Source organism: Onychomys torridus, chromosome 20 (genome assembly GCF_903995425.1).
Source record: "Onychomys torridus chromosome 20, mOncTor1.1, whole genome shotgun sequence".
Lineage (NCBI taxonomy): Eukaryota > Metazoa > Chordata > Mammalia > Rodentia > Cricetidae > Onychomys > Onychomys torridus.
The window spans coordinates 2,468,980-2,493,240 of NC_050462.1; the positions used below are offsets into that span (position 1 = coordinate 2,468,980).

Genomic DNA, 24,261 nt, shown 5'->3' on the forward strand with positions numbered 1-24,261 from the left:
GAGAGGAGACACCCCAACTGAGAAATGCCTCCATAAGACCAGCCTGTAGGCAAGCCTATAGGGCTTTTTTCTAATTAGTGATTGATGTGGAAGGGCCCAGCTCATTGTGGGTGGTGCCACCCCTGGGCAGGTGGTCCTGGGTTTTTTCTAAGAAAGTTGATTGAGCAAGCCATGAAAATGCAAGCCAGTAAGTAGCACTCCTCTATGACTTCTGCTTCAATTTCTGACTCCAGGTTCCTGCCCTATTTGAGTTCCTGCCTTGGTACCTACTGTGATAAACAGTGATGTGGAAGGGTAAGTAAAGTAAACCTTTCCCTCCCTAGTTGCTTTGGTCATGGTGTTTCATCATAACAAAGTAAGACAGAGGACTTGGGGGCATTTTTAGCCAAGTTTTGCTTCATAGCTGCTTCACAGTCCTGGCTGGCCTCCTGGTGGCTGTTAGGTCTCAAACTTTCGACAAACAGCCAAGGTGCTTATTAGCATATCAAAGCAGACTCTGGCTTCCAGTCTCCCTCAGTCCCACCTAACACTGGGTCCTGCTGGCTGGCACACCCTACCTACCTCTTACCCTGAACTCTCCAGCCCAAGGGCTGAACTGTTCTTTCCCCAGCGGCTCTTACATATATAATCCAGCCATTTTGGCTACATAACCCCTTTGCCTTTTACTTCTTGGCTAGTCTCTTGGCCCAGCCACGTTCACTCTGGACTCTCCCAGATGTCTCTGCCTGTATTCTCCGTATATGTATAATAAAAACCCCAACCCCATTAGGAGCAGCCATGTCCGCCTTTTATTTCTTATTTTCATTCAGTGGCAACCATGCCTCAGCCATGCTGTAATTAAAGACACATATCACCATGCCGGTTCAGGTGCTAAATGTTTTACTACGAGAAAGTAGCAGTCAGTAATGAAACTGCTGGGCGAGTCGACTCAATGAATGCCTGTAAGTTTAGTATTCAGGAGGCTAAGGCAAGAGGACGCAGAGTTCTAGGTCAGCCTGGGCCATATAGTGAGAAACTCTTCAAAAATTGCAGGCAGTGGGGCAAGGATGAGGATGTAGTTTGTGGCAGAGCGCTTATGTAGCATGCCTGGGGTCCTGGGTTTGCCCCCATACTGTAGGGGATTAAAAAGCAAAGAAACATAACCGCGGAACCTCCTTGAAAAATTAAACTCATTTATCGAAAGCTTAAAATAAACATCCCACAGACGTCTCCGTTTGTCATCTCTAAGTCCATGGAACTACAATCAAAATCTAGTGGTGGGGTAGGGTGGTGCGTCTGGCCCTTACAATTCCAAAGATATTTGTCTCCATGACGACGTGTTAACAGGCGCACGGAGCACCCAGGAGACCGTCTGCGTCTATCTGCGTACGGCCCCGCCCCCTGCCCGCAATTCCCCGCCCCTTTCCCTGCGGCGCCTGCGAATGACGCCACGCGGGCGCCCGCGCCTGCGCACTGCCCCTCCCGCGGATCTCTTCCTAGTCTCTCCCGGCGACCCGGTGGCCAGCCTGAGACGCGTTGTCGCCGAGGATCATGAACCGCAGCCGCCAAGTGACCTGTGTGGCCTGGGTCCGCCGCGGCGTAGCCAAAGAGACGCCAGACAAGGTGAGGCCTGTGCGTGGGGAGGCGCCTGGGGGACGCTCGTGGGGTCGGCCCCGCGTGGAGACGCACGCGCCCGGCCTGAGCGGCGCACCGGCGAGCTACCTGGGTCGGCCCGACTGTAGCCACTTGAAGTGACGAGCAGGGACTGCACCCCTTCCCTGCCCGGAGCCGGCCCCACCCCCAGATTCGCGAGCACGTGGACGTTATGCACCGGAAGGGGGCGGGGTGCTTGCTGTTTAGGAATTTCTTAGGGTGATCCGGGTAGAACGTTATGGGACTGGGAGGACTAGGTGTCATTGTGACACATTAAGAAAGAAATCGTACAAAAGCTGGAGACTGTGGCAAAGGAGGCGGTTACTCGGGGTTTGTCGTACTAAGTGCTTTCTGCAAGCCAGGTGGTGCTCCGGGTGCCGGGATGTGTTTGAGTGAGATAGGGTAGAGGTCTTTTTTGCACTTGACTGTCAGCTGTGTTCAATGTCAGAGGGTGTCTGGGTGATAACTCGCCGGGTGATAAGCGTGGGAGTGGCCTGGACATGAATTTACAGGGGTTGAGGGACGGAAATACTCCCGATAGGTGTAAATTGCACCAGAATACAGTGTTTAGTCACTGTTTTCTTTGGTGTTTTGCCTACAGCAGATAGTCAATGCATATTTATAGAATAGGGACAACAAATCACCTCATTAGCATTTGTCCAAAAGGAAATGGTTTTCCTTTTTAAAGGAACATACAGCTTTTGAAGTATTTGAAGGGGAGTCTTAAAAATCCCTAGATCTCTCCGGGCGGTGGTGGCACACGCCTTTAATCCCAGCACACGGGAGGCAGAGGCAGGCGGATCTTTGTGAGTTCCAGGAAAGGTGCAAAGCTACACAGAGAAACCCTGTCTCAAAAAACAAAGCAAACAAACAAAAATCCCTAGTTCTCATGCTCCATCCCCAAGCAGTACAAATACCTCTTTGTGTGTATGCCCAGGTTCTTGTGTTTCTGTGTGTGCTGTCTGACTGAACCCAGAGCTAGCCAACTGAGATAGACTGGCTGGCCAGCACGCACCAGAAATCCCCGTCACTAATCTCCAGTGCTGAGATCACAGGTGTGCTTATCACTGCGCCTAGTTTTTGAAGTGAGTTCTGAGATGGAACTTAGGTCCTTAAACTTGCTCAACAAACACTTTGCTGACTGAGCTCTCTGCCTCCCCAGTGTTTTCTAACCTTAAATTTCTGGAACTGTCTCAGCAAAGTAGAATGTCATTCTCAAGAGAATTCTTGTATTACAAGGTTTTTATTTTTGTTTTGGAAACCAGGGCTCATTTTGTAGCCCACTGTGGCCTCAGACTTATGGCAATCCTCCTGCTTCAGCTTCCTAAATACCAGAGTTAGAGGTATGAGCCACTGAAGAAGCTGCAGACTCTTTAGTAGAAACTTAGCAATTGATTCACCTTCGGTCGTGGAGCATTGCCATTGTGGCCAGCCCCACACTGTGTGCTTAGTATATAATACCAAGCCGTTGTTGGCCTTTACAAACTTAATTTAGTAGTGTTAGATGTTTTAAAGTACTGAGTCATTGTTTGGGTGAGGAATGACAGTTTTGAAGAGAGTGGCCTCAGTTTTGAACTCTGTGAGAACAAAAGTTGCCCAGACAGGAAATCTTACTGGAAGTTGGGAAAATAGAGCAGGAATTCAAGATTAGAGATGGGGGACTTTGGAGGGTGTAATTGGTTACCAGAAAGAATCAGTTTGCATTTGGCAGTGATGATAGGGAAAAAGCAGAGGACCAATGTTACATGGGTTGTTAATGGATGACCACTGACAAGACAGGGGGAGCCCTTGGAGTTTGAGATAGTTGGAAGAAAAGTAGGCTACCACAGATGCATTTTACAAAAATTTGCCTCTTCGAATATTGAGGAAGATAGAGCAGAGTGAGCATGACTTCTGGATACTATTAGGTGGGAGGGGCCTTAATCATAAGGACTGTACAAGCTCCGCCTACTTAAATTTAGAGCCTTGATCAATGTGCAGGATTTTCTTGATGGCTCTTAAAGTTAGAGTTTACAGTTGTTTGAAGACTTAGTTCGAAGGCTTCTAATGATTTCTAAAATATGTTCTCATGAAGTGTTTGCTCCCTTGTAGGTAGAGCTAAGTAAGGAGGAAGTAAAGCGCCTCATCGCTGAAGCAAAGGAAAAATTACAGTGAGTTTGGAAGTGCTGCTGCCTGTGGTCAAATCCAGGTTAGTGTGTCAGATGCTTGTTATTGGGTGGTGCCTCCAGTGACTTCCCTTTTTGTTTTCACTCAGAGAGGAAGGTGGCAGTGAGGAAGAGGAGTCAGGGAGTCCTTCAGGAGATGGCATTCGGAGTGCCCGTACCCACCAGGCACGGCCTAGGGAGCCCCTGGAGGATGGCGACCCACAGGATAACCGTACACTAGATGATGATGAGCTGGCTGAGTACGACTTGGACAATTATGACGAAGAGGACAACCCAGGTGAGAAGTGGCTCATCTCTAGTGGGTCTGCTCATAGCCTTCTAAATCCTGCTGTTTGCATCCCAAAGCTCTAGTCTGTTTTATTGTCCTGGGGTCAGGGCAGATCATTTACCTCAAGATTTGGACTTGTTTCCTGACCTAGTCTAGAAGGAACTCTAAACCACTGATCTAAGGTGTAAAGTTGAGATCTAAAGAGACCTTCTATTTTCCTGCTTATGTCGGGGTGGTCCTCTGTCACTGAGTTCTCTGTGGCTACAGCACTGTTGTTGGAGATGAGGAGGAGAGGGAGGTGTAGCAAAGGCTATTGGAGACCCAGTAGGAAACGTGGGGGAAACTGAGCTGAGGCCACTGGCAGAGCCCATGTGGGTTTGCTTTGTGGCTAGAATTCTGATGTGATCCTGGGGACATTAACCTGAGTCTTGAGGGTGAGGAGGAGACAGCACCTCCATCACCCTGAGTGGGTTAGTAAGTCTGTAGTGGGTAAATTCCAGCCACTCTGCATCTCTGGGACCTAGTAGAATTATCTCAGAATCAGCAACTCCCAACTTATAAAATCAGAGAACAAATGACCTGACACACAGAACATCAGTGCAGTATGAAATTTGTCTGCAGCAAAGTGAACTCACTGCTACCACTCTGTTCTCGGTTTCTAGTGAGTGAATGGTGGCCTGTATGCTATTCATTATGTAGTGGAGAATACATAAATACCAAAGATGGTGCTTTTTTATTTACTGTGTCCTCTGTTTTGATATTTTTGTGTCTTTTGGTTGTTGGAACTGCTGTGATCCCCTTTCTTCGCGAGGTCTTAACTTTGCTGTAGCCCCACCAAGTGATGAGGGAATGCAATACTGTGGACAGAGTGCTGTTCGGTTTCTTTACATAGCAGCTTGGATTTGACTTGCCTTCCATTTTGACCCTACTACCTGCCCTCCACCACCTGGAAATGATGCCATCATATTATAGATCCAGCAGGGATGTATCCATTGATTAGGTTAGAACTGTGAGGATTTAATCACTCCCTAGAAGCTTGTCAGCTGGCAACCCATTCCCTAACACAAGGGCCCTCAAGGACCCCTCATGTCCAAACCCTAAGAATCACTCTAGGTCTGCTCACTGCTGCCCTTGCAAAGGTGGAGTAAAGGCTCCATTTTCAGAGTTGTGAAGCAAGTGAGTGTGTCAGTTGGGGAGCACTGCCTGCAGAGCAGCCTGGCCAGCAGTAAAGCCTGCTGTCTGGGTTTCCACATAACAACCCTTATCTGCTTTGTGGATTTCAGCATTTCTAGGATACTTTCTTTCTAGACCCTCAAAGCTGCCCCTTTAGCACCTTGAATTTTCATTGTGTGGAACAAGCTAGAGAATCTGAACAGAGCTGTAATATTTTCCAAAAGGGTTAAATTCTTGAGTTAATCTTTCTTTGGAAGATTGTGACTTCTAAGAGGGAATGCATTCCAGCTGTCAAATAGAAATGACTTTGAAATTTGTACAGTTTCTTTCCCCAAATATGAAACAGTTAAGGATAAAATAGACCCAAGTCCAGAACTAGATGTCTTGGCCAAAAGGTTTTGTCAAGATGATCTTAATTTTTCCATTTTGATGGATGAATTCTTATTACAGATGCCGAGACTATTGGTGAATCTCTGTTGGGTCTTACGGTCTATGGCAGTAATGATCAAGATCCATATGTCACCCTGAAAGATACGGTAAATGTTTAGCCACATCAGTTTTCAGATTGGTCCTAGGTGTTGAAAAATCTTATTGAATCTCTGTCTCTAGCCAGTGACTGTTTCCTGCCCACTTAGGAACAATATGAGCATGAAGATTTCCTGATTAAGCCCACTGACAACTTCATCATCTGTGGCCGTGCTGAACAGGAGCAATGCAGTTTAGAGGTGCATGGTGAGTAAAGGAAATGCCCCACTAAAAAGCTTTCCATGCAGTGTGAAAATATTGCAGTGGCCACTGTGCAGCTGTAGAGGCTGCTGCACCTCTTGAGTTGTGGCACAGATCAGTTCTACACCACACCTCCTGTGCAGGTTATTCTAGGCATGTGTAGTCTGAAATGTCTTTTTCTTTTAATATTTATAGAAATAGGTCCCTTAAGGAAGAGGTTTTTGTTTTTAATTCCTTCATTATTTATTTGTATGAGTGTTTTGCCTGAATATAAAAGTATGTGTACCATGTGGTGCCCAAGGAAACCAGAAGAGAGTGTCAGATCCCTGGAACTGGAGTTACAGATCGTTGTGAGCAACTCTAGGGTGCTGGCAATTAGACCTAGGTCCTCTGCAAGACAAGAAGTGTAGCAGGAATTTTAAATGGTCCTATTAATAAAATCAAACCCGAGGCCAGGTGTTGGGTGAATGCTGGAAGATCAGAGAGACAGAACAGGTCACAGCTACCTCACCTCGCCAGTTCCTCAGCTGGTCTTTTTTCCTCAGACTGGAAACTTCTGAGTGAGTCCTCCTCCACATGAATCTCAGCTGAACTGTGCTGCTCCAAAGCCTGAGTGCTTAACTAGCCAAATGCTTAACTAGATTCTGGTCTTCATGCCTTATATATCTTACTACTTCTGCCGTCACTCCCAGGTATTAAAGGCTCGCTTTCTGGGATTAAAGGCGTGGTCACCATGCTGGCTGTATCCTTGAACACACAGAGGTCCACCTAGCTCTGCCTCCCAAGTGCTGGGATTAAAGTCGTGCACCACCACTGCCCTACTTCTGCTATGGCTTGCTCTGGCCCCAAGGCAACTTTATTAATATACAAATAAAATCACATTTCAGTACAAATAAAATATCACTATAAACAAGTGATATTGTCCTGCACTTTTTAAAAGCTGTTTGTAATAGTTCCTCTATTTTCTTCCTAATTCAACACAGAGCTATCCTTTTTTTTTTTTTGAGATTTATTTTATTTATTATGTGAATGAATGTGTCTGCCTACATGTATGATGTGTACCAGGTGTGTGCAGTGCCCACAGAAGCCAGAAGGGGGCATCCAGTCCCCTGGAACTAGAGTTTTTAGAAACGGTTGTAGCCACCAAGTGGGTGGCTGGGAACTGAATCTGGGCCCTTGAGAGGACCAACAAGTGCTGTCCTAACCACTTAGCCATCTCTCTAGTCCCTACCACCATGCTCTTTGTGACCAAAGCATCTTGGTTTTGTCAGTTCAGAAAATACCTGCACTTAAGCCAGAGGGAAGGCTCTAAAGGAATCTGCCTCGAAAATTTTAAGTCAGAGTTTTTTTTTCCAGTGCTGGGGATGACTCATGACTCCATACCAGTCAGGCACACAGCTCCATCACCAGCCCTATAGCAGATATTTTTATTAACATTAAATAACTTGCTGGACTTTGGTATTTTTTGTGTGAAATATGTTTTCTATTTTATGTACTAAAAATGTATCTCCAGGTATATGGGATGCTTTACCCCCATGTTTTCCTTTTTTCTTTCTCTGTCCTTCCTCTGAGCACTTACCTCGCCCCGACACCTGCTTCCCTCAGTCCGTCTTCTTTCTGCCCGTCCACCTCAGAACTGAAGCTGGCGGGCTCAGCTGAGACATTGCAGAGTGAAAAGAGCAAAACCTTCAGGCTTGGTGCTTGCCGGCCACAGCGGCGCCATGAGTTACATTGGTGTTTGTGTTTTAGTTTTGGGTGATCTCGTTTTCCCCGGTGCTTGGTGGCAAACCTGGGGGTCTTGGATTAGCGTGCTAAGCAAAGCTCGCTAATGGACTGAGCTTCCTGGCCCCACTTGTGCCCTCTTGATGTACTCCCTCCTTACTTTACTTATGGAGCTCTCATGGTAGACAGCAGAGAGCTTATACTTGCTGAGTCCTGTTGCTGCTGCACTCACCGTGTATGTGCGTGCGTGCGTGCGTGCGTGTGTATCAATCACAGGACAACTTGGAGGAGCTGTGGGTCCTGGTAGTTGGATTTAGACTTGGAGGCACACACCTAGTGAGCAATCTTGCCAGCACTCTTGGGTCTCTGTGCCTCCTACGGAACTTCCAGGCTGTCTGCAGCAATGGATCTCAGCCTTCCTCATGATGTGACCCTTTAACACAGTTCCTCATGCTGTGGTGACCCCCAACCATAACATTATTTTGTTGCTACTTCATAACTGTAGTTTTGCTCCTGTTATGAATCATAATGTAAATATCTATGTTTTCCAGTGGTCTTAGGTGACCCCTGTGAAAAGTCATTTGATACACTACCCACAGGTTGAGAACTAGTGGTCTGTAGGAAGCCATTTTATTCCACAGATCATTGTATTCTATCAGTATTGAAAATTTTCTAAAATAAGGTTTTCAATAGCATATATAATAATGTGAAGTTGTTCTAAGTCCTGATGTTTTTTAACTTTTAGATGTGTTAACTGAACAACATAGGTTAAGTTTCTCTTTAAGACCAATTGTAGGTGGGAGTGGTAGTGTAGGCCTATAATCCAGCATTTGGGAGGCCGAGACTAGAGAGGCCATGTAAGTTAAGAGGCCAGCCTGGCCAATGAGCAAAATTCTGTCTCAAATGAAAACTATCATTAAAAAAAATAAAATTGATTAGTCTTTTTGAGATTGGCTTTTCTGCATACACATCTGAGATCATGGCATCTTCACCAGTTTAATTTACAGTGTGCCGAGCGCAGCGGGCAGCTAATGTTTTTGAGGACAGTGCCTTCTCAGCAGGGGCTAATGTGATCGGACCTGACGGGAAAGTTCCCAATCCTAGACTCTGTCCGATAGTCAGAGATCTGAGAATTTAAATAAAGAGCCTTAGCTTATTTTCTCACTTCTTCCTCAATGAAGAGCTGTTAAGTGGACAAGGGCGAGTAGAACTTAGCTGATTGGGCTCTCTGTCATCACACCATTGTGTACTTCTTGGTGATGACATGATTTTGCTCCTCACCTTTGGGAATGTGAATATTAAAGAGTTACTTCTGTGAGTTGCCGTATTTGACAGGCTGCTGGTCTACATTGTTCGTCTTTGTAAACTATTGAAATAATTTTTGGTAGGCATTTAAATCTCTCTAAGGTGTTTGTTTGTTTGTTCTTTCAGACATAAAATCAGCTAGAGCTTTAGCAGATAATGTCAGTCCTCCTCATGGAGTGATTTTGTAAAGAGAAAGTAGATGGCAGAACCATTAATCTGGCTGGCAGTGTTCATGGAAAATGCCAGGAGATGAGAATTTTTAGACTGGACAGACAGACTTCCTGTGGCAGTAGTGACCATGACGTTTCCTTCCAGCAGCATCTCCTATCTTAATGGGAGAATGTTCTTGTGAGGTGGGAGTAATTTCAGAAGTCTCCCATTCATTCAAGTCTCTCTTCCCAATCCTTTCAGTGTACAATCAAGAAGAGGAGTCTTTCTACGTACACCATGACATTCTCCTGTCCGCATACCCTCTGAGTGTGGAATGGCTGAATTTTGATCCCAGCCCAGATGCTTCCTCTGGTAATTGGGAAACTTGTTTGTTCTGCATGGGTCAGAGGTGTTGCTGATAGTTTGTGAAGTGGTACTTGATCATTCCTAGTGAAATGTCACTAATGGTTTGGGATCTGTCTGCCTCCAGAGTTTAGATAAGCTGCTACACTGTGGGCTGAAATCCGAAAGATGTTTTGACTGTAGAACTATTGGATCTCGTGAAAGCCCAGTGTAAAGTGGTATCATGTTACCAGCTAGAATTTAGGGACATAACCTGTCTCAGAAAACACTCAAATGAGCCAGCTGTGGAATGGTAGTGGGGCTGGGGCCAGCTTGAATTATAAAGCCAGCTTGGTCTCAGAAAGAAAGGAGGGAGAAAAGCAGATAGAAGTAACAAGGACACCTGCCCCATGTAAGCCGCTTCTCGGTGGCTGTCTCAGCCGTCTCTGCACACCCTTGTCCTGTCGATGCTTCTCTGTAGCAGTTAACACTGTGATGCTGATGACTGTATCGTACTGCAAGGCTGATTGGTGCTCAGTCTCCCTTGACCCTCAGCCCCGCAGCAGTCCCTGGAGGAAAGGCCAGAGTTGTAGCTTACTGCAGTGAATTTCATGACTTAGGTCGAAGGGTTGAGCCTTCATTTACAATTATAGCTCTCAACTAGCAGCCCAGCAGTGGCATGGGAGTTGTTAGAACTGCAGGCGTCCAAGATGATGCAGTGGGTCTGAGAAGCACTGCTCAAGCCTCCAGTGTGACGGGCCAGACTGGCAGATTTGTATAGTCCAAGTGCATGGTCTCTTTCCATAGGGAATTACATTGCTGTGGGGAACATGACCCCTGTTATCGAGGTGTGGGACCTGGATATAGTGGACTCTCTAGAGCCAGTCTTCACATTGGGAAGTAAGCTTTCAAAAAAGAAGAAGAAGAAAGGGAAGAAGGTAAGGAGGAATAGGTAGTAAAAGAGAGATTAGGCCAAGTCACTGGAGAGGAGGCTTATAAGATCACATATTTCTGCAGTCAATTTTGGTAGAGCAATACAGGAAGTTACAATTTAACGTAATTTCTAATTTCAGAAAGCCCATGTATTTTCTGTTGCATGAAACTTGTTGGCATGTAATTACAAACATGATGTGGGTAATGTGCCTTTATGCAGAGCAGCTGCTCTACCAAATGCTAGTTTTGAACTTAAGTTTCTATTTGGCAGCTTTTGTGGTGAGTTCCAAACATCTACATTATTGTAGTTTTTAGGGTTTGGATAGAGGTGAAAGGCTGTGTTGTGGAGATTATGAGTTGCTATAGTTTCTTTCTGAAAAGAATATTTACCATGATAACGTTAATAGAAAGGCAGTTTGTGATGGGTGACATTTAATACAAAAAAGTAATTAAAATAATTATTACAGAGTTCCTCAGCAGAAGGACATACTGATGCTGTCCTTGACCTTTCCTGGAATAAGACAATCAGGTAAAAAGATGGCATTCATGTGATGCAGATTGTTCTAGTTCATGCCTACGCTGTGAGCCTCCTGCCTGTGCTGGGCCTCTGCCCGCCTCCTCCTTTCCTGCAGTCTGCACCACTCCAGAGCAGCAGCTGTGCTATTCAGTTGCAGCTCCTCATCCCTAGCAGACTTTGCCATAGATGCCCCTTACAAACCTGGGAACCAGCAGGTGATGGCAGCACATGCCTTTAATCCTAGCACGTAGAAGGCTGAGGCTGGAAGATCTGTGAGTTCGAGGCCAGCTTGGTCTACAAAGAATTCCAGAACAGCCAGTACTACTACACAGAGAAACCCTGTCTCAAAAAAAAAAAAACCAAAAAAACAAAACCTGGGGACCATGTCCCATCCTCCCCATCACTGGGAACTGTGTGCTGCAGTACCAGTGATGCCATGTTATACTGTTGCTTCTCACCAAGCTTTTTTCACACATCACCCACGTACTCACCTTAAGTCAGGGTCAGATATTTACAGCATAACATCATCACTTGACCCCTTTCTAAGTTCAGTGATTCAGTTCACACTGGGTAACTGCCACCACCATCCATCTTCAGAGCCTTTCTGTCTCAGACTGACACTGTACCTTATAAATACCCAAACCCTGCCTCTCCCTCCCCACACTCTCCACCACTGCTCCCAGTCTGCTGGGACTAGAATAGGTGAGTTCTCAGTGCTCACAGACCACTGTGTACACCTTCTTCATGGAAAATGTCTCTTTCATTTGAATTGTGAAAGTTTTATATCCTCTGAAGTAATACCTAGCTAGAAATGTGTTTCCAGATATGTGACATGCTGTGGGGTCATCTTCTCATCTTCCTTGTAAAGTCATTTTAATGTGGAAGGCGTCCAGTTTATTCTTGTTGATCATATATTTGCTGTTGCATCCAAGAAACCGCTTCCTAACTCAGGGTCATCAAAATTTGTATGAAAGTGTCCTGAGATTTTATAGTGTTAGCTCCTATACTTGAGCCTGCCATCTGTTTTGAGGTGTGTGGGTGCTGAGATGGGGGTCGGACTTCTTCACAAGGATATTCCATTGTCCTTGGATTGTTTGTTAGAAATACAGTCAACACTGCTATTCCCCAAACCTGAACATTTAATTGTCTTGGCACTTTTAAAAATCAATTACAGTCACTGAGGAATGCAAGTTAAAAACACAGCACAGCTAAGTAGGCAGCAGGTATATAGTTGTAGCTAACTGGGAGGCTGAGGCAGAACTATTGCTTGAGTGCAGGATTTGAGGCAACCTGGGCAACATAGAGCAAATCTTTTAAAAAAAAATGGGGATGAGAGAGAGAGAGAACGAACCGGTGGGAGAAGTGGCTTAGTGGTTAAGAGCACTCACTGTTCTCACAGAGGACCTGAGTTTGGTTCTGAGCACCCACATCCAGTGCCTCACAACAAGTGTATTTTCTTAAATTTACTTCTGTATGGTCAGTCTATAGGTCTGTCCATTTTGTGGTAATCTTAACTTTTCCATTAATTTTAAAATTGAGAACTGTGTGCTTCCCAGTTTTGTTTGTGGGTCCCTTGTACAGGCATAGAAGTTTCAGAATCAGCTTGCCACTTTCTACTGAAGTTAAGTAAGCTTTGGAACAGAGTGGTTGAATCTGTCAGTGTGTGGCTGAATCTGTAATCAGCCTGTAGCTTGGCCTATAGGTGTTTCTGTCTCAACAATATTACATCTTCCAGAACAAGTGGTGAAGGGTCTTTCCACTTTGACATTCTTTCACTTATTTTAATAATCTTTGGTAGTTTTCAGGATGTATTTCTTAAGCTTTTCTAAATTTCTAATATTTTACTGCTTTGATTATAAGTAAACTCCTTATATGTAATGCTTTGTTTTTAAAAATGATTTCTCTAATTTGTTTCTTCCCTTTCTTAGAAATGTGCTGGCAAGTGCATCAGCAGATAGCACTGTAATTCTCTGGGATATGTCTGTGGGGAAGCCAGCAGCCAGGCTTACTGCACACACAGACAAGGTACGGTGACTTAGTGAAGAAAGGCTTTTGAACAGCCTGGTGGCTCATTGGCTAAAGCAATGTGGACATTTGCATATGGCTTTATGATTTACAAAGTGCTTTCACCAGTTTTCACCACTGAGGTTCACAGAGCCCTGTGTGACAGATACAATCCTCTAATCTTGCAGAATAATGACCCTGTGTCGTGTTCACGGAGGTCCCTGGGGTGAGTGTGGTTGTCAGTTACAGCAGTAATAAAGAAAGGTTGTAGCAGATGGGTAGCTACAAAAATCTGCTCAGGGTGCTGATGTATTACAAACAGTTGGACTTGGAGGCCTGTGCATTTGCCCATTTCATTCTACTTTTCTCCCCTTTCTTCTGAGGGATGTAAGTAGTCCATCACAGGGTTTGAGGGGTGCTGTTACTCCTGTAAGTGCTAGCCTTTATCTGAGAACACGGTTTCCCTTTTTGAGTATTTCATAGCCAGGCATGATGGCTCATACCTTTAATCCCAGCAGTCAGGTAGCAGAGGGAGGTGAAACTCTTGAGTTCAAGGCCATGAGGCCACTGATCTAGCAAGTTTCAGACCAGCCAGGCCTACATAGTGATACCCTTCCCAAAAAACAAAACAACAAAACCCCTGCAGATTACACAGTGTTGGGATTTCAGAGAGGAATGCATGAAAACACTGCCGAGTGTCTCACCACACAGTAGCACTATTACTCAAAGTGGGTAAAGGAAGATCTCTTCTTCATCCTTCTTCCCTTTAGGTCCAGACCCTGCAGTTTCATCCATTTGAAGCACAAACTCTGGTTTCCGGGTCATATGATAAGTAAGAAAGCATTTCTCTTTCTGCTCTTGCATTATGCTTAAACTAATCTAAAAGTACTTGGGGGGGCGGGGGGAGGTGTTGGGGGGAGGATAGCTCAGAAGGGCTAGTTCCCAGTATGCACAAGACCTTCTGTCTGCACCAACTCCAAGACAAGACAGGTGCCCTCTGATGAAGTCAGGCTGCACGACTGAGGTAGCTACAAGCATAGTGCTATTTTTTCAGTCCTGATCCTTCTAAAGAGAAATGTGGTTTTGTCATAATAATCTAACTATAGGAACTAGTAACTTCTCTGGTTTTTAAAGGATATATCAGTAAGCCATTTTTGTGATACAAGCAATCCCAAACTTGGGGACTTAAGACAAACATTTCTCAATTCTGCCATTTGAGATTCTGCCCATGTAAGCTGAATTCAGCTGGTAACTGATCACAATGGTTTGGTTAGGCTAAACAGAAACACTCAGTTCTCCAAAGGCAGAAATACCAAGGCCTTTGGAGGTTTGGTTCAGAACTAGTTCACTTTTGCTGCCATGAAACATGGTCCATGGAGTGGGAGATGTGCTCTTGTATGGGGCGCAGTCACACATCACATGGCAGAGGAGGAAGGCGTCTAAGTGGAATGTAGTTGGAGCTACTCTCAACTGCGGGAGCCCCGTCACGTCGGGAGGGACAGCTAATAGAATCAAACCAGTTAGCCATCTTTGTTTTGACTCCATCTTTACAAGAGTTTGTTTCCAGTTTTTCTGGAATGCTAGGCTATTTTGTCTTGCAAAGGTCAGTCAAAGAAAGGGGGTCACTCCAAAATGTAATTTTTTGGCTCTCTGGCAACAGAGAGAAACAGTTTCTGTGAGCTGACCTTCAAATAGCCTTGCAAAGGCTTACTGATTGTCACACAAAAGCTAGGTGTTTTTTGTTTTTTAGGGAGGGGGATAAAACAAGTTCAGATGCCAAAGCTCCTGATCTAACCTATTTTCTAAAGGAAAACATCACTTCTCTGGAACTTTAGTCTTTATTGTGTACTGTTTTCAGTACCCAATAATTTAAGATGCTCAGGGTGTGCCAGGATCATCTTGTGACCAAAGTCATGCAAAGGTTGTGAAGCTCATTCAAAGAAAGAAAGAAAACAATCAGTTTCCACAATGATTTCTGCAAGGTCTAAGTACTTCTAGGAAACAACTGTTCATTCTGGTGTTTACCCTAGATACAGTGAAAACAACTATTTCATTCCTACAAAGATTCTATTAGAGTTCTACTACAGTGCGATTTGTGAACAAACAGACTGTATATCCCTAAGTTCCCCAGTACAGTACCTGGCTAGAGAAGAGCTGTGGTTAGGTCCTGAATTGCATGGCTCTGAATCTACCTAGGAAAAGGAACTAAGAATTGCCCAGGACTTTGGGACTCGGACTCATCCATATGTGAAGGTTTTTGAGCAGCAGAAGTTAGGCTCCAGTTAGAGCCACAGCGCCTTCAAGTGACAAAACCTGAATCTACCAGTGAGATTCAGCTCTCGGGGCTGAAGACATGGCTCAGTGATTAAGAACACATTTTGTTCCTTCAGAGGATCCTCTTTATGTTCCCAGCACCCACACAACAGCTCACAACCATCTCTAACTCCAGCTGCAGTTCCACTTATCTGATGCCCCCTCTTTTGCCCTCTTGGCCTCCACTACACACACACACACGATGCACATATATTCATGCAGGCAAAACACTCACATACATAAATAAATCTAAGATAGAAAATAAAGAGTCTAATGGGCTGGAGAGATGGTTTAGTCATTAGAAGAACTTGTTCCTCTTGCAGAAAACCTAAGTTCATTCCTAGAACCTACATCAGATGGCTCACAGCCACCTGTAATTCAGCTCCAAGGGATTGGATGTCTTCTGAACTACATGGGCACCTGCACACACAAAATAAATGCAATTTTTCTTTTTTTTTTTTAATTGTAGAACTTAGAATGGGCTTTAAATAATTGAATTCTGAATTCACAATGTTTGTTGCTGTTGTCATTTCACTAAAATATATTTAACCCTAATGTGGCCTGCAATATGTGCAGGTCAGTGGCTCTGTATGATTGCCGGAATCCAAACCAGAACCATCGCCTGTGGCGGTTCAGTGGGCAGATTGAGAGAGTGACCTGGAACCACTTCTCACCCTGTCAGTTTTTGGTAAGAATATGTACATTACTTCTTCAGGTTTTTAAAAACTTACTTTCTGGGATTTTCAGAAAAGCATCTCTCTGTTTAGAAGTACGAAGCTTCTGGGTCTTAGAATTGAAAACAATTTCTTAACAATACAATGGCTTACCTACAAAAAAATTAGAAAATTAATCCTAATAATATTCTGTTTCAAGACTTTCAGATAGAATCTGTGTAGCCCAGGCTGACCTTGAACTTGCAAATCCTCCTGCTTCTACCTACTTACGGTGCTTTTCAGTGGAAAAAACACCAGAAGATACTCTTACTTAAATCCATATGTGTAAGTGGAACTCTAGAGATGATTAATAGCACTACTTACCAAATGGAAAGCAGAAAAGCCTTTCCAAAGATTCCACTAACATCGACCAAAGAAAAATAAAATCCTAGTTTTGCAATCCATAGGAGTATGTTCTGAGAGATAATACTGTTCAAAGAGGAGAGGCCTTTTAATTAGCATACAGAGTAACAGGTTCCTTTGTATTTGTTTGGTTGGTTTGGGGGCTTGAGACAAGGTTTCTCTGTGTAGCCATGGCTGCCTTGGAACTAGCTCTGTAGACCAGACTGGCCTCAAGCTCAAAGATCTCCAGCCTCTGCCTCCTGAGTGCTGGGATTAAAGGCGTGTGCCGCCACCGCCTGGCTGCTTTATGGCATTTTCCTTTAGGCTTCATTTTGGTTGACCTGCCCTTCTCCATCACGCTCCTCCTTGTTTTTTCTAGTGCACCCTTTTGCCATCAATATTCCTTACTCTGTATTTCCCATTTTAGTTATTTCATGTGTTCTGTTGTCTCCCTTAAAACAAACAAACAAAAAAAAAAAAAAAAAAAAACCTGATTCTACTTGTTTTTCATTTGCAAACTTAAAGTTTATGTGTATACATGTTCGTTCACTGGCCTTATATAACAGCCTTCAAGAAAACCCAGGAAAGCAGAAGTCACAGTAATGTTAAGTGCCCACGTTCCTAAGAAAATACAGCTTATGCACACATGCACTTTAAGCAAGCTGTGCCTTGCAGTATATTTAGACAACAGTAGTATGCAATCATGTTTATGGGAAAATAATGAAATTTAATCTAAAATGCTTTTAAGTATTCTTTTTTTTTTTCCTTCGAGACAGTGTTTCTCTGTGTAGCTTTGTACCTTTCTTGGAACTCACTTGGTAGGCCAGGTTGGTCTTGAACTCACAGAGATCCGCCTGGCTCTGCCTCCCAAGTGCTGGGATTAAAGGTATGCGCCACCACCACCTGGCCCTGCTTTTAACTATTTTTAGCTGTACAACAACTATTTTCCTAATTTATAACCACCTCAAATCAAAAAAATTGAAAAGTTGGTCAGTAAATAGGATTGCCATTTCCAAGTGCATTTAGCCCATACTGGCTCCCCACCCCCTACCCTTCCACTCTGGGACACAGTGTAACTGTGTATCCCAGGCTAGCCTCCAAGGCATGATTCTCCTGCCTCAGCCTCCCAAGAGCTTTTTTAGTTTTTCGAGACAGGGTTTCTCTGTAGCCTGTCCTGGACTAGCTCTGTAGACCAGGCTGGCCTCGAACTCACAGAGATCCACCTGCCTCTGCCTCCCGAGTGCTGGGATTACAGGCGTGTGCTACCAATGCCCGGCTGTATCACAGCTTCTTTATGTACAATTGTAAAATGTTCCAGTCCCAGCTAATTAGGAAACTGAGTAAGAAAAGAACACTTCAGTTTTAGGACAACTTTTTAAGAAATTAAGCCTTTCAAACAGTATTTCTGAGAAGGTTATTTATTACCATAAGATCATTTTATGGTTATTCTAAACATTTGAGTAGTTTTTCTCATGGGAAGAGAACTTTAGCAGTTGCAGGAGGTACTACTCAACACTGATGCAGTAGGGAACAAAAGTGTGCCATTACAAGGCCTCCTAGATACAACTAAATACTCCAAAACAGAATCTGTGCCAGCTCCTACTCTGAAGGAACTAGATTCTTCTTTAGGAACTAGATTGAAAACCACTGGCACAGTATGTGTAAGAATTGGTGCTGTTACGACTTTCAGTGGAGATGCTTAGTCACCTTACCCTGGGGTACGAGATTGATGCATCACAATTACGTTCACCCCTGAATCCAGCTTTTGCAGAGGATTTTGAAGGCTTCTTTCTGGTTTGTTTGTTTGTTTGTTTGTTTGTTTGTTTGTTTTCATTTCATTATGAGTTTTGCCTGCCTCTGTGCATGTGTAAGTGTACCATGTGTATGCAGTGTCCATGGAGGCCAGAAGATGGTATCAGATCCCTAGAGCTACAGTAGAGGTGGTTGAGCCATTGTGTGAGTGCTGGGAACTGAAGTCAGGTCGAGTCTTGGGTTTGACCCCACAGCCAGCATTCATCAAAGCCTCGGTTTCCCACCCCATCCTGTGGTGTTGCCCATAGGCGTCTCCCACCTTCCTTTGCTCCCCAGTTCTTGAGAGCCTCGCAGTTTATTTCCATGTCAGTCTACTGCTGTGGCAGTGTTGAGACATGTGTGATCACACCATCTTCTAAGCTCCTTATTGGCTCCCGACATCCCTCTTCTTTGCTCCTCTGCCTCGCATTCTGTGTGCTCCTCAGCTCACACCTGCAGCCACCATGCTCAGCAAGCCTCTGTGCCAGCCCGCCCCACCCCAGGTATTCCTCCTGCCCTGTGCAGTGACTGCCACTTGTGGGTCCCCATGTCTCTAACCCTGCGATTCATAGACATAAAAAGTAAGTTCTCGTGTCTGTTATAATAGGTTTTTACTGTAATTTACATGCTTCTCCACTGCCTGACTCTGTTGTCATCAACATGGTCTTGTCCGTCTTTTACTCCGCAGGCCAGTACAGATGACGGCTTTGTATATAATCTGGATGCACGTTCAGATAAGCCGATCTTTACACTTAATGCACACAATGATGAAATCTCTGGTGAGCAAGAATGATGTTTCTTTCAAATACATTGTTGTGACAAAATTAATCTAAATTTCAGGCAGTAGCTCCTGACCTAATCTTACCTTCCAGGTCTTGATCTGAGCAGTCAAATCAAGGGCTGCCTCGTGACTGCTTCAGCAGACAAGTATGTGAAGATCTGGGACATCCTAGGAGACAAGCCAAGTCTCATTCATTCTAGAGACATGAAAATGGTGAGCATCTCCCTGACCCCTTCATTGTGTTTCTGATATATTTGCTTGTCTTTTCCTGGCAGTCACCGCAGCCAAGAATGTGTTGAAGTGAATTTTGAGCTAGTCAAGTTTGGTGAGAGTTTCTAATTTAGAGAATTTTAAAGAATTCAGTTACTATCTAACTCCTTTCTGGTTCACAAGCTTAATAGTCTTGGTGGGATCAAGAAGAATGTGGAAAGGACATAGAGAAGTGGCCACAGCCTATCCTTCTCAGGAAATCTAGAACTTGGAACACTTGAGCTATTGGTGGCTCTTTGTTTACTACATTGAAGTGGATTTCTCATACACACACACACACACACACACACACACACACACACACACATATATCTGAGCAAAACATTTAGAGAAAGCGTTCTTTAACAGATAGGGCATACTTAGTGTGGGGGGCACTGGGTTCCATGTGTAGTATTGGCAGTACAGTAGTGTTGCGGCAGTTAAAGCCATGTGTATACTAACTTAGCTCTTAGGGCGGGAATCGCTGACTTCCAGTTCTTCTCTCCCCAGGGAGTTCTCTTTTGTTCTTCATGTTGTCCTGATTTGCCATTTGTATATGCCTTCGGAGGTCAGAAAGAAGGGCTTCGAGTTTGGGACATAAGCACTGTCTCTTCAGGTGAGAACCTTCAAGCTCCTGCTCTTTCTGGGCAGGAATTTAATGTGCTATATGGATGGCAAAGGCATGTCCAGTGTGCATCCTGTGGTCTGTACTTCAGAAACGGTAAGTTTGTCTTCATACTTGAAGTGGGAAGGTTCCTGGGAAAGTTGGAAGGAAATGTAGCAGTCTCCAGGAAGACTTCCCCTTCCCCGGTGCCAGGGTGCACAAATGCGCTCATTTCCCAGCTGCTCCACAAGATAAGGCCCCTCAGAAGAGTAGTGAACAACTTACTGTCTTAAGGCTGTCTAAGTGTTTTATAGGCAGTATGTTCTCACTAGGTTCTCCCTTCCATGGTAAGGATTCTCAGATCTGTCTGGACTGCTGATTTGAATTTATAGATGTGAAGTATGTATAGATTATATATGTGCGGTCAGTACAGAGGGAAAAAGTCTGTAGCAGAGCCCTGTTCCAAGGCAGTTAGAAATCTCTAGAACAAACCAGAGAAGTATAAAACCGTAACTCATTTGGTACATTAATTGGTCAGGTTTCCAAGCTGGTTACTTTCTCACATAGTATTGAATATATTTTCTAAGTTTTCACCTCAGAGCAGAACCCTACTGTTTTATGCTCTAGTCAGTTATAGTATAAACTCTTACACCCTTATCTCATGGTTCCTTTTAGTGAATGAAGCATTTGGAAGACGGGAGAGACTGGTTATTGGCAGCTCAAAAGGCTTGTCTGTTAGTGGCCCTTGCGGGAGTGGGAGCCCACAGACACCAATGGAGTCCTGACAGAGATCACAGTCTCTGGGATGCTTACATGAACTTGGGGTTTTGAAAAACTGGCCTAAAAATGTCCTGTGTGTACCTGCAGCTGCAACGATGGAGGTTCAGTCCTGTTGCCATTCCTCTGAATCTTTGGTGGCAGTCCATAGCCTGTGTCTGCCTTCAACTGGGTGTTGTACAGGCTTGCATTTCTTGAAAATAAAGTTTTTTAAAAATGATTCCTTAAACGTGCCATCTGACCTAGAACTGTACGTTTATGAAATGTGAGTGACTGAAGGTGTGGAGACTGCCAGGCTGGTGTGGTGGTTCATGCTTACCTGAGCACTGGGGAGGAGAGAGGAAGACTCGTGGGGCTGCACGGCCAGCCAGCTGGTCTGCTCAGGGCTCCACTTGCCTTCATCTTCCCAGGCTGGATTACCCATATGCATGGCAGGTTCTAGAATTGAATTCAGGCCCCTGTGCTTGTAAAGCGAGTGTTCTACTGACTGAGCAGTCTTCCCCAGCACCTTTTGTTTTTAAAATGTGATTGCTAAAGGTACTTTCACCTTCTGCATATTAATCATATTTTTGACAACACTGTTAAAATGCTCTTGGTTATGAACTTGTATTTTTTCAGGAATGTTTTCCTTGTCCCAATATTTATAAACTATTTTGTGGTAGTCAGTTCATATGAATTTTCTATGATCAAGATATTTTACTAACAGGACAACAAACTGTCAGAGTACTACTAAATAAGTTCTGGTTCCAGTAAATTCTCCCTCTAGTTACTTCATAACCTCTATGCCTCTTTTCAAATAAACTTGAACTTATGCTCATAAAGCACCCTGGACTTAAAGGTGTAAATTTAAGAGTTGTACACCGTTCCATTAATCTCAACTTCATAGGACAACTTTCCACTTATTCTTTCAGTGAACGTCCATTCTCCTTTCAAACTTCACCAATTTCTAAACTGATTTCTAAGTTTTATGATGTTAATACTTAAAGTGAATAGGACATCCTCTTATTTTAAAGCAATACAGTAAGTAAACATTCTATTTGTCATAAGATTCACCTCACTCATGCTTCATTCAATATTTTCAGAAAGCCAGACATTGCTCAGTCTCCTGAGAATTTGTGTGATCATTATAAACTATCAAACTGGGAATAGAATCACCAAGTCAGACATGTTTCCCACACAATGACTGCTGTCATACAAATGGCAGATGATGGGGAAAGCGCAAGGATGCAGAACTAGGTCTGACCAAAGTCCAGTGCTGCATCTTAAAAACCACCCTCACTCCTGCCAGGCTTTGGTAAGAGTCTACAAGCTGTTACTGTGAAGATAAAATTAACATGTAGTACAGTGTAACATACTTTCCTTCTTAGTACTTGCTTTGGCTTTGAGCTTGAAATTAAATTTCCTGGTTCAAGATGCTGTCCAGTTTTTCACACAACTTGATTTTCAGACCTGATCTGTTCATTGTCCAAAGTCCAGTTGTCTTTACTGAGCCAGGCTCACCGTGCACTTTACTCCTTATCTCTTCCCGGATAGGACCTTTTCACTCCTGCCCCTGGTCTTTACACCACATGCCTGCAGTAGCATGCAGCAAAACAGTATGCAGTCAGTGACAATGGTCCCATTGACTATAAAGGGGTTGGAAAATCTCTGATGGGCAAGTTACAGTGTAGATATTCTAACATCCTAGCAAAAGCATTGCTCGGTTTAGTGGTATGCTGGTATAAACCCCCTACCCCGATGTAAAAATGCAGCACATACAGTGTGCAAGACTTGGTAACTTATCACAGTAAGCCATCCAACCATGCTACACCACAGCCTCCCACCTCAAGTGTTTATTTTTTACTACACTGAAGCCATATGAATGACAGTCCATGCATGCCATCTGGGTTTGTGTAAATATAACCTGTGCTGCTGACAAGCAATCAGTTGCCTAGTTACATGCTGAACAGACCTTCTCTTTATCTCTAAGCAACATGATTATAATGCAGGGCTCCTGCATAACTGACCTGCTTCAGAATCACCTGGGGAGCTTAATAGGATAGCTGGACTCCTGGGGCTTCAGTCCTTAGGCAGTCTGAATGTGAAGCCAGACCTTGGAGGTCTTGGAAGATATTGTGTATGAACATGCCATAACTGCTTGCTCAGTTTGTTCTCATTCTTCCTACATTGCCAAACTGCTGGCTCTTTACATAGTTTCTGTTTTGTTCTGGGCTGGTGTTGGGTTTGATAAAATACGGTCTTGTAGGCCAGGCCGCCTTGAGCTTGTAGCAATCACCCTATCACCCTGTCTTAGCCTCCTAAATGCTGAAATTACTAGTTTGTGCCACCACAATGCTTACATGGGGGGGGGGGGGGGGAGAGGGCTGTCCTTGTCTGAGTCCATGGCCTAGGACCCTTCAAGTATATATACATATGAAAGAAAAACTAAGAACAACAAATATACCATAGAGGTGCCATCCTACCCACTTAGGTAATAAATTCACTGCTAGCAATAGAAGCCACATTAGAAGAAGCCTTTCGCGTTGTTCACGACTGATGGAAGGAAGCTACTCTTCCACACTCCTTGGATAGATGGTAAGACAGTTGGCAGAACATTGGCTGAGTGAAGGAACACTTGCCTTATAGGCATCCATAATGCTCCTCCTGTATAAGTCCTTGCCAAAACTTAGCTATTCCTAAAAGGATACCAATCATTGCATTGAGGCCCAACTTGAGAATCTCATTTTAACTTCAACTAAATGTCCAATTATTACATTCTGAAATACTGGAGGTTAAGCGTTTAGCCAGGAGGTGGTGGCACACGCCTGTAATCCCAGCACTCGGGAGGCAGAGGCAGGTGGATCTCTGTGAGTTCAAGGCCAGCCTGGGCTACAAATGGAGTTCCAGGACATCCTCCAAAGCTACAGAGAAACCATGTCTTGATAAACCAAAAAAAAAAAAAAAAACAAAAACAAAAACAAAAACAAAAAAAAGAGTTTAACACAAATAGGGAAGATAGTTATATCCATAACTGGCTGTAAGTGGACAGAGAGGTCTTCCTTCAGGAGGCAGTTGAGGGGGTAATGTAAGATCATGTAATTGATGGACTAAAAACAGATGGCCTACCTGTATTTCTCTTATATTTTTGGTTGTGAGCCTAGCCTTTAATGGCTGAGCCATCTCTCCAGCCCCCTATATTTTCTCAGTAAATAAAAAGAACCAGTAAAAGAACACTGATTGTATATATTTTGTACACAGGTCACTAGTCTAAAAATAAGACCCAGACTATGGCATGCTGTCCCTAATGTCACTCTGAACCTTAGCTCAGCACACAAGAAGTATAAGCAACTCACTTTTTAAGGAACCACTAACCATAATCAAGGCATTATGGATGTTTCTAGGCTTTAGCCAAGAAAAATTATTCCTGTCTAATTTCCAAAGCTTAGGACTTCCTGGGTTATTGTGTATCCAATTTATCTTAGGATCTGTACGAACATGAAAAAAAAATGTAGGCATGTATAAAACACAGTACTGTCAATTAAGCACTCACTAGGTTGTGTAATTTGGCTAAGGTTACAAATTATCACCCCACAGTAAATCCCAGAGGAGAACTTTCAGCTGGATGCAGAGCCCACATTTACCGTCTCCGGCCTGTCGGTGTGGCCAATGACCTGGTAGCAATGGTGGACAAGACTTCCTGCAGCTAGGCAGAGAAATGTAAATCCTGTCACAGGGCAGTGGCACTTCAACTCAAGAGGGTAAAGGTAGAAGCAAC

The 24,261-nt window shown here is 44.0% G+C and overlaps 1 protein-coding gene across 1 annotated transcript; it reads left to right on the plus strand.

The window, feature by feature from the left end:
* Positions 1-1,419: 1,419 nt before the first annotated feature.
* On the plus strand, positions 1,420-20,727 carry Pwp1 (PWP1 homolog, endonuclein). Its single transcript, XM_036170063.1, has 15 exons — positions 1,420-1,602; positions 3,724-3,782; positions 3,887-4,074; positions 5,689-5,774; positions 5,874-5,970; positions 9,403-9,513; positions 10,291-10,421; positions 10,884-10,945; positions 12,862-12,958; positions 13,708-13,769; positions 15,827-15,938; positions 18,785-18,875; positions 18,969-19,090; positions 19,637-19,742; positions 20,406-20,727. The coding sequence occupies exons 1-15, from the start codon at positions 1,531-1,533 to the stop codon at positions 20,513-20,515; spliced, it is 1,506 nt and encodes a 501-aa protein (XP_036025956.1). The 5' UTR covers positions 1,420-1,530; the 3' UTR covers positions 20,516-20,727.
* Positions 20,728-24,261: the final 3,534 nt, after the last annotated feature.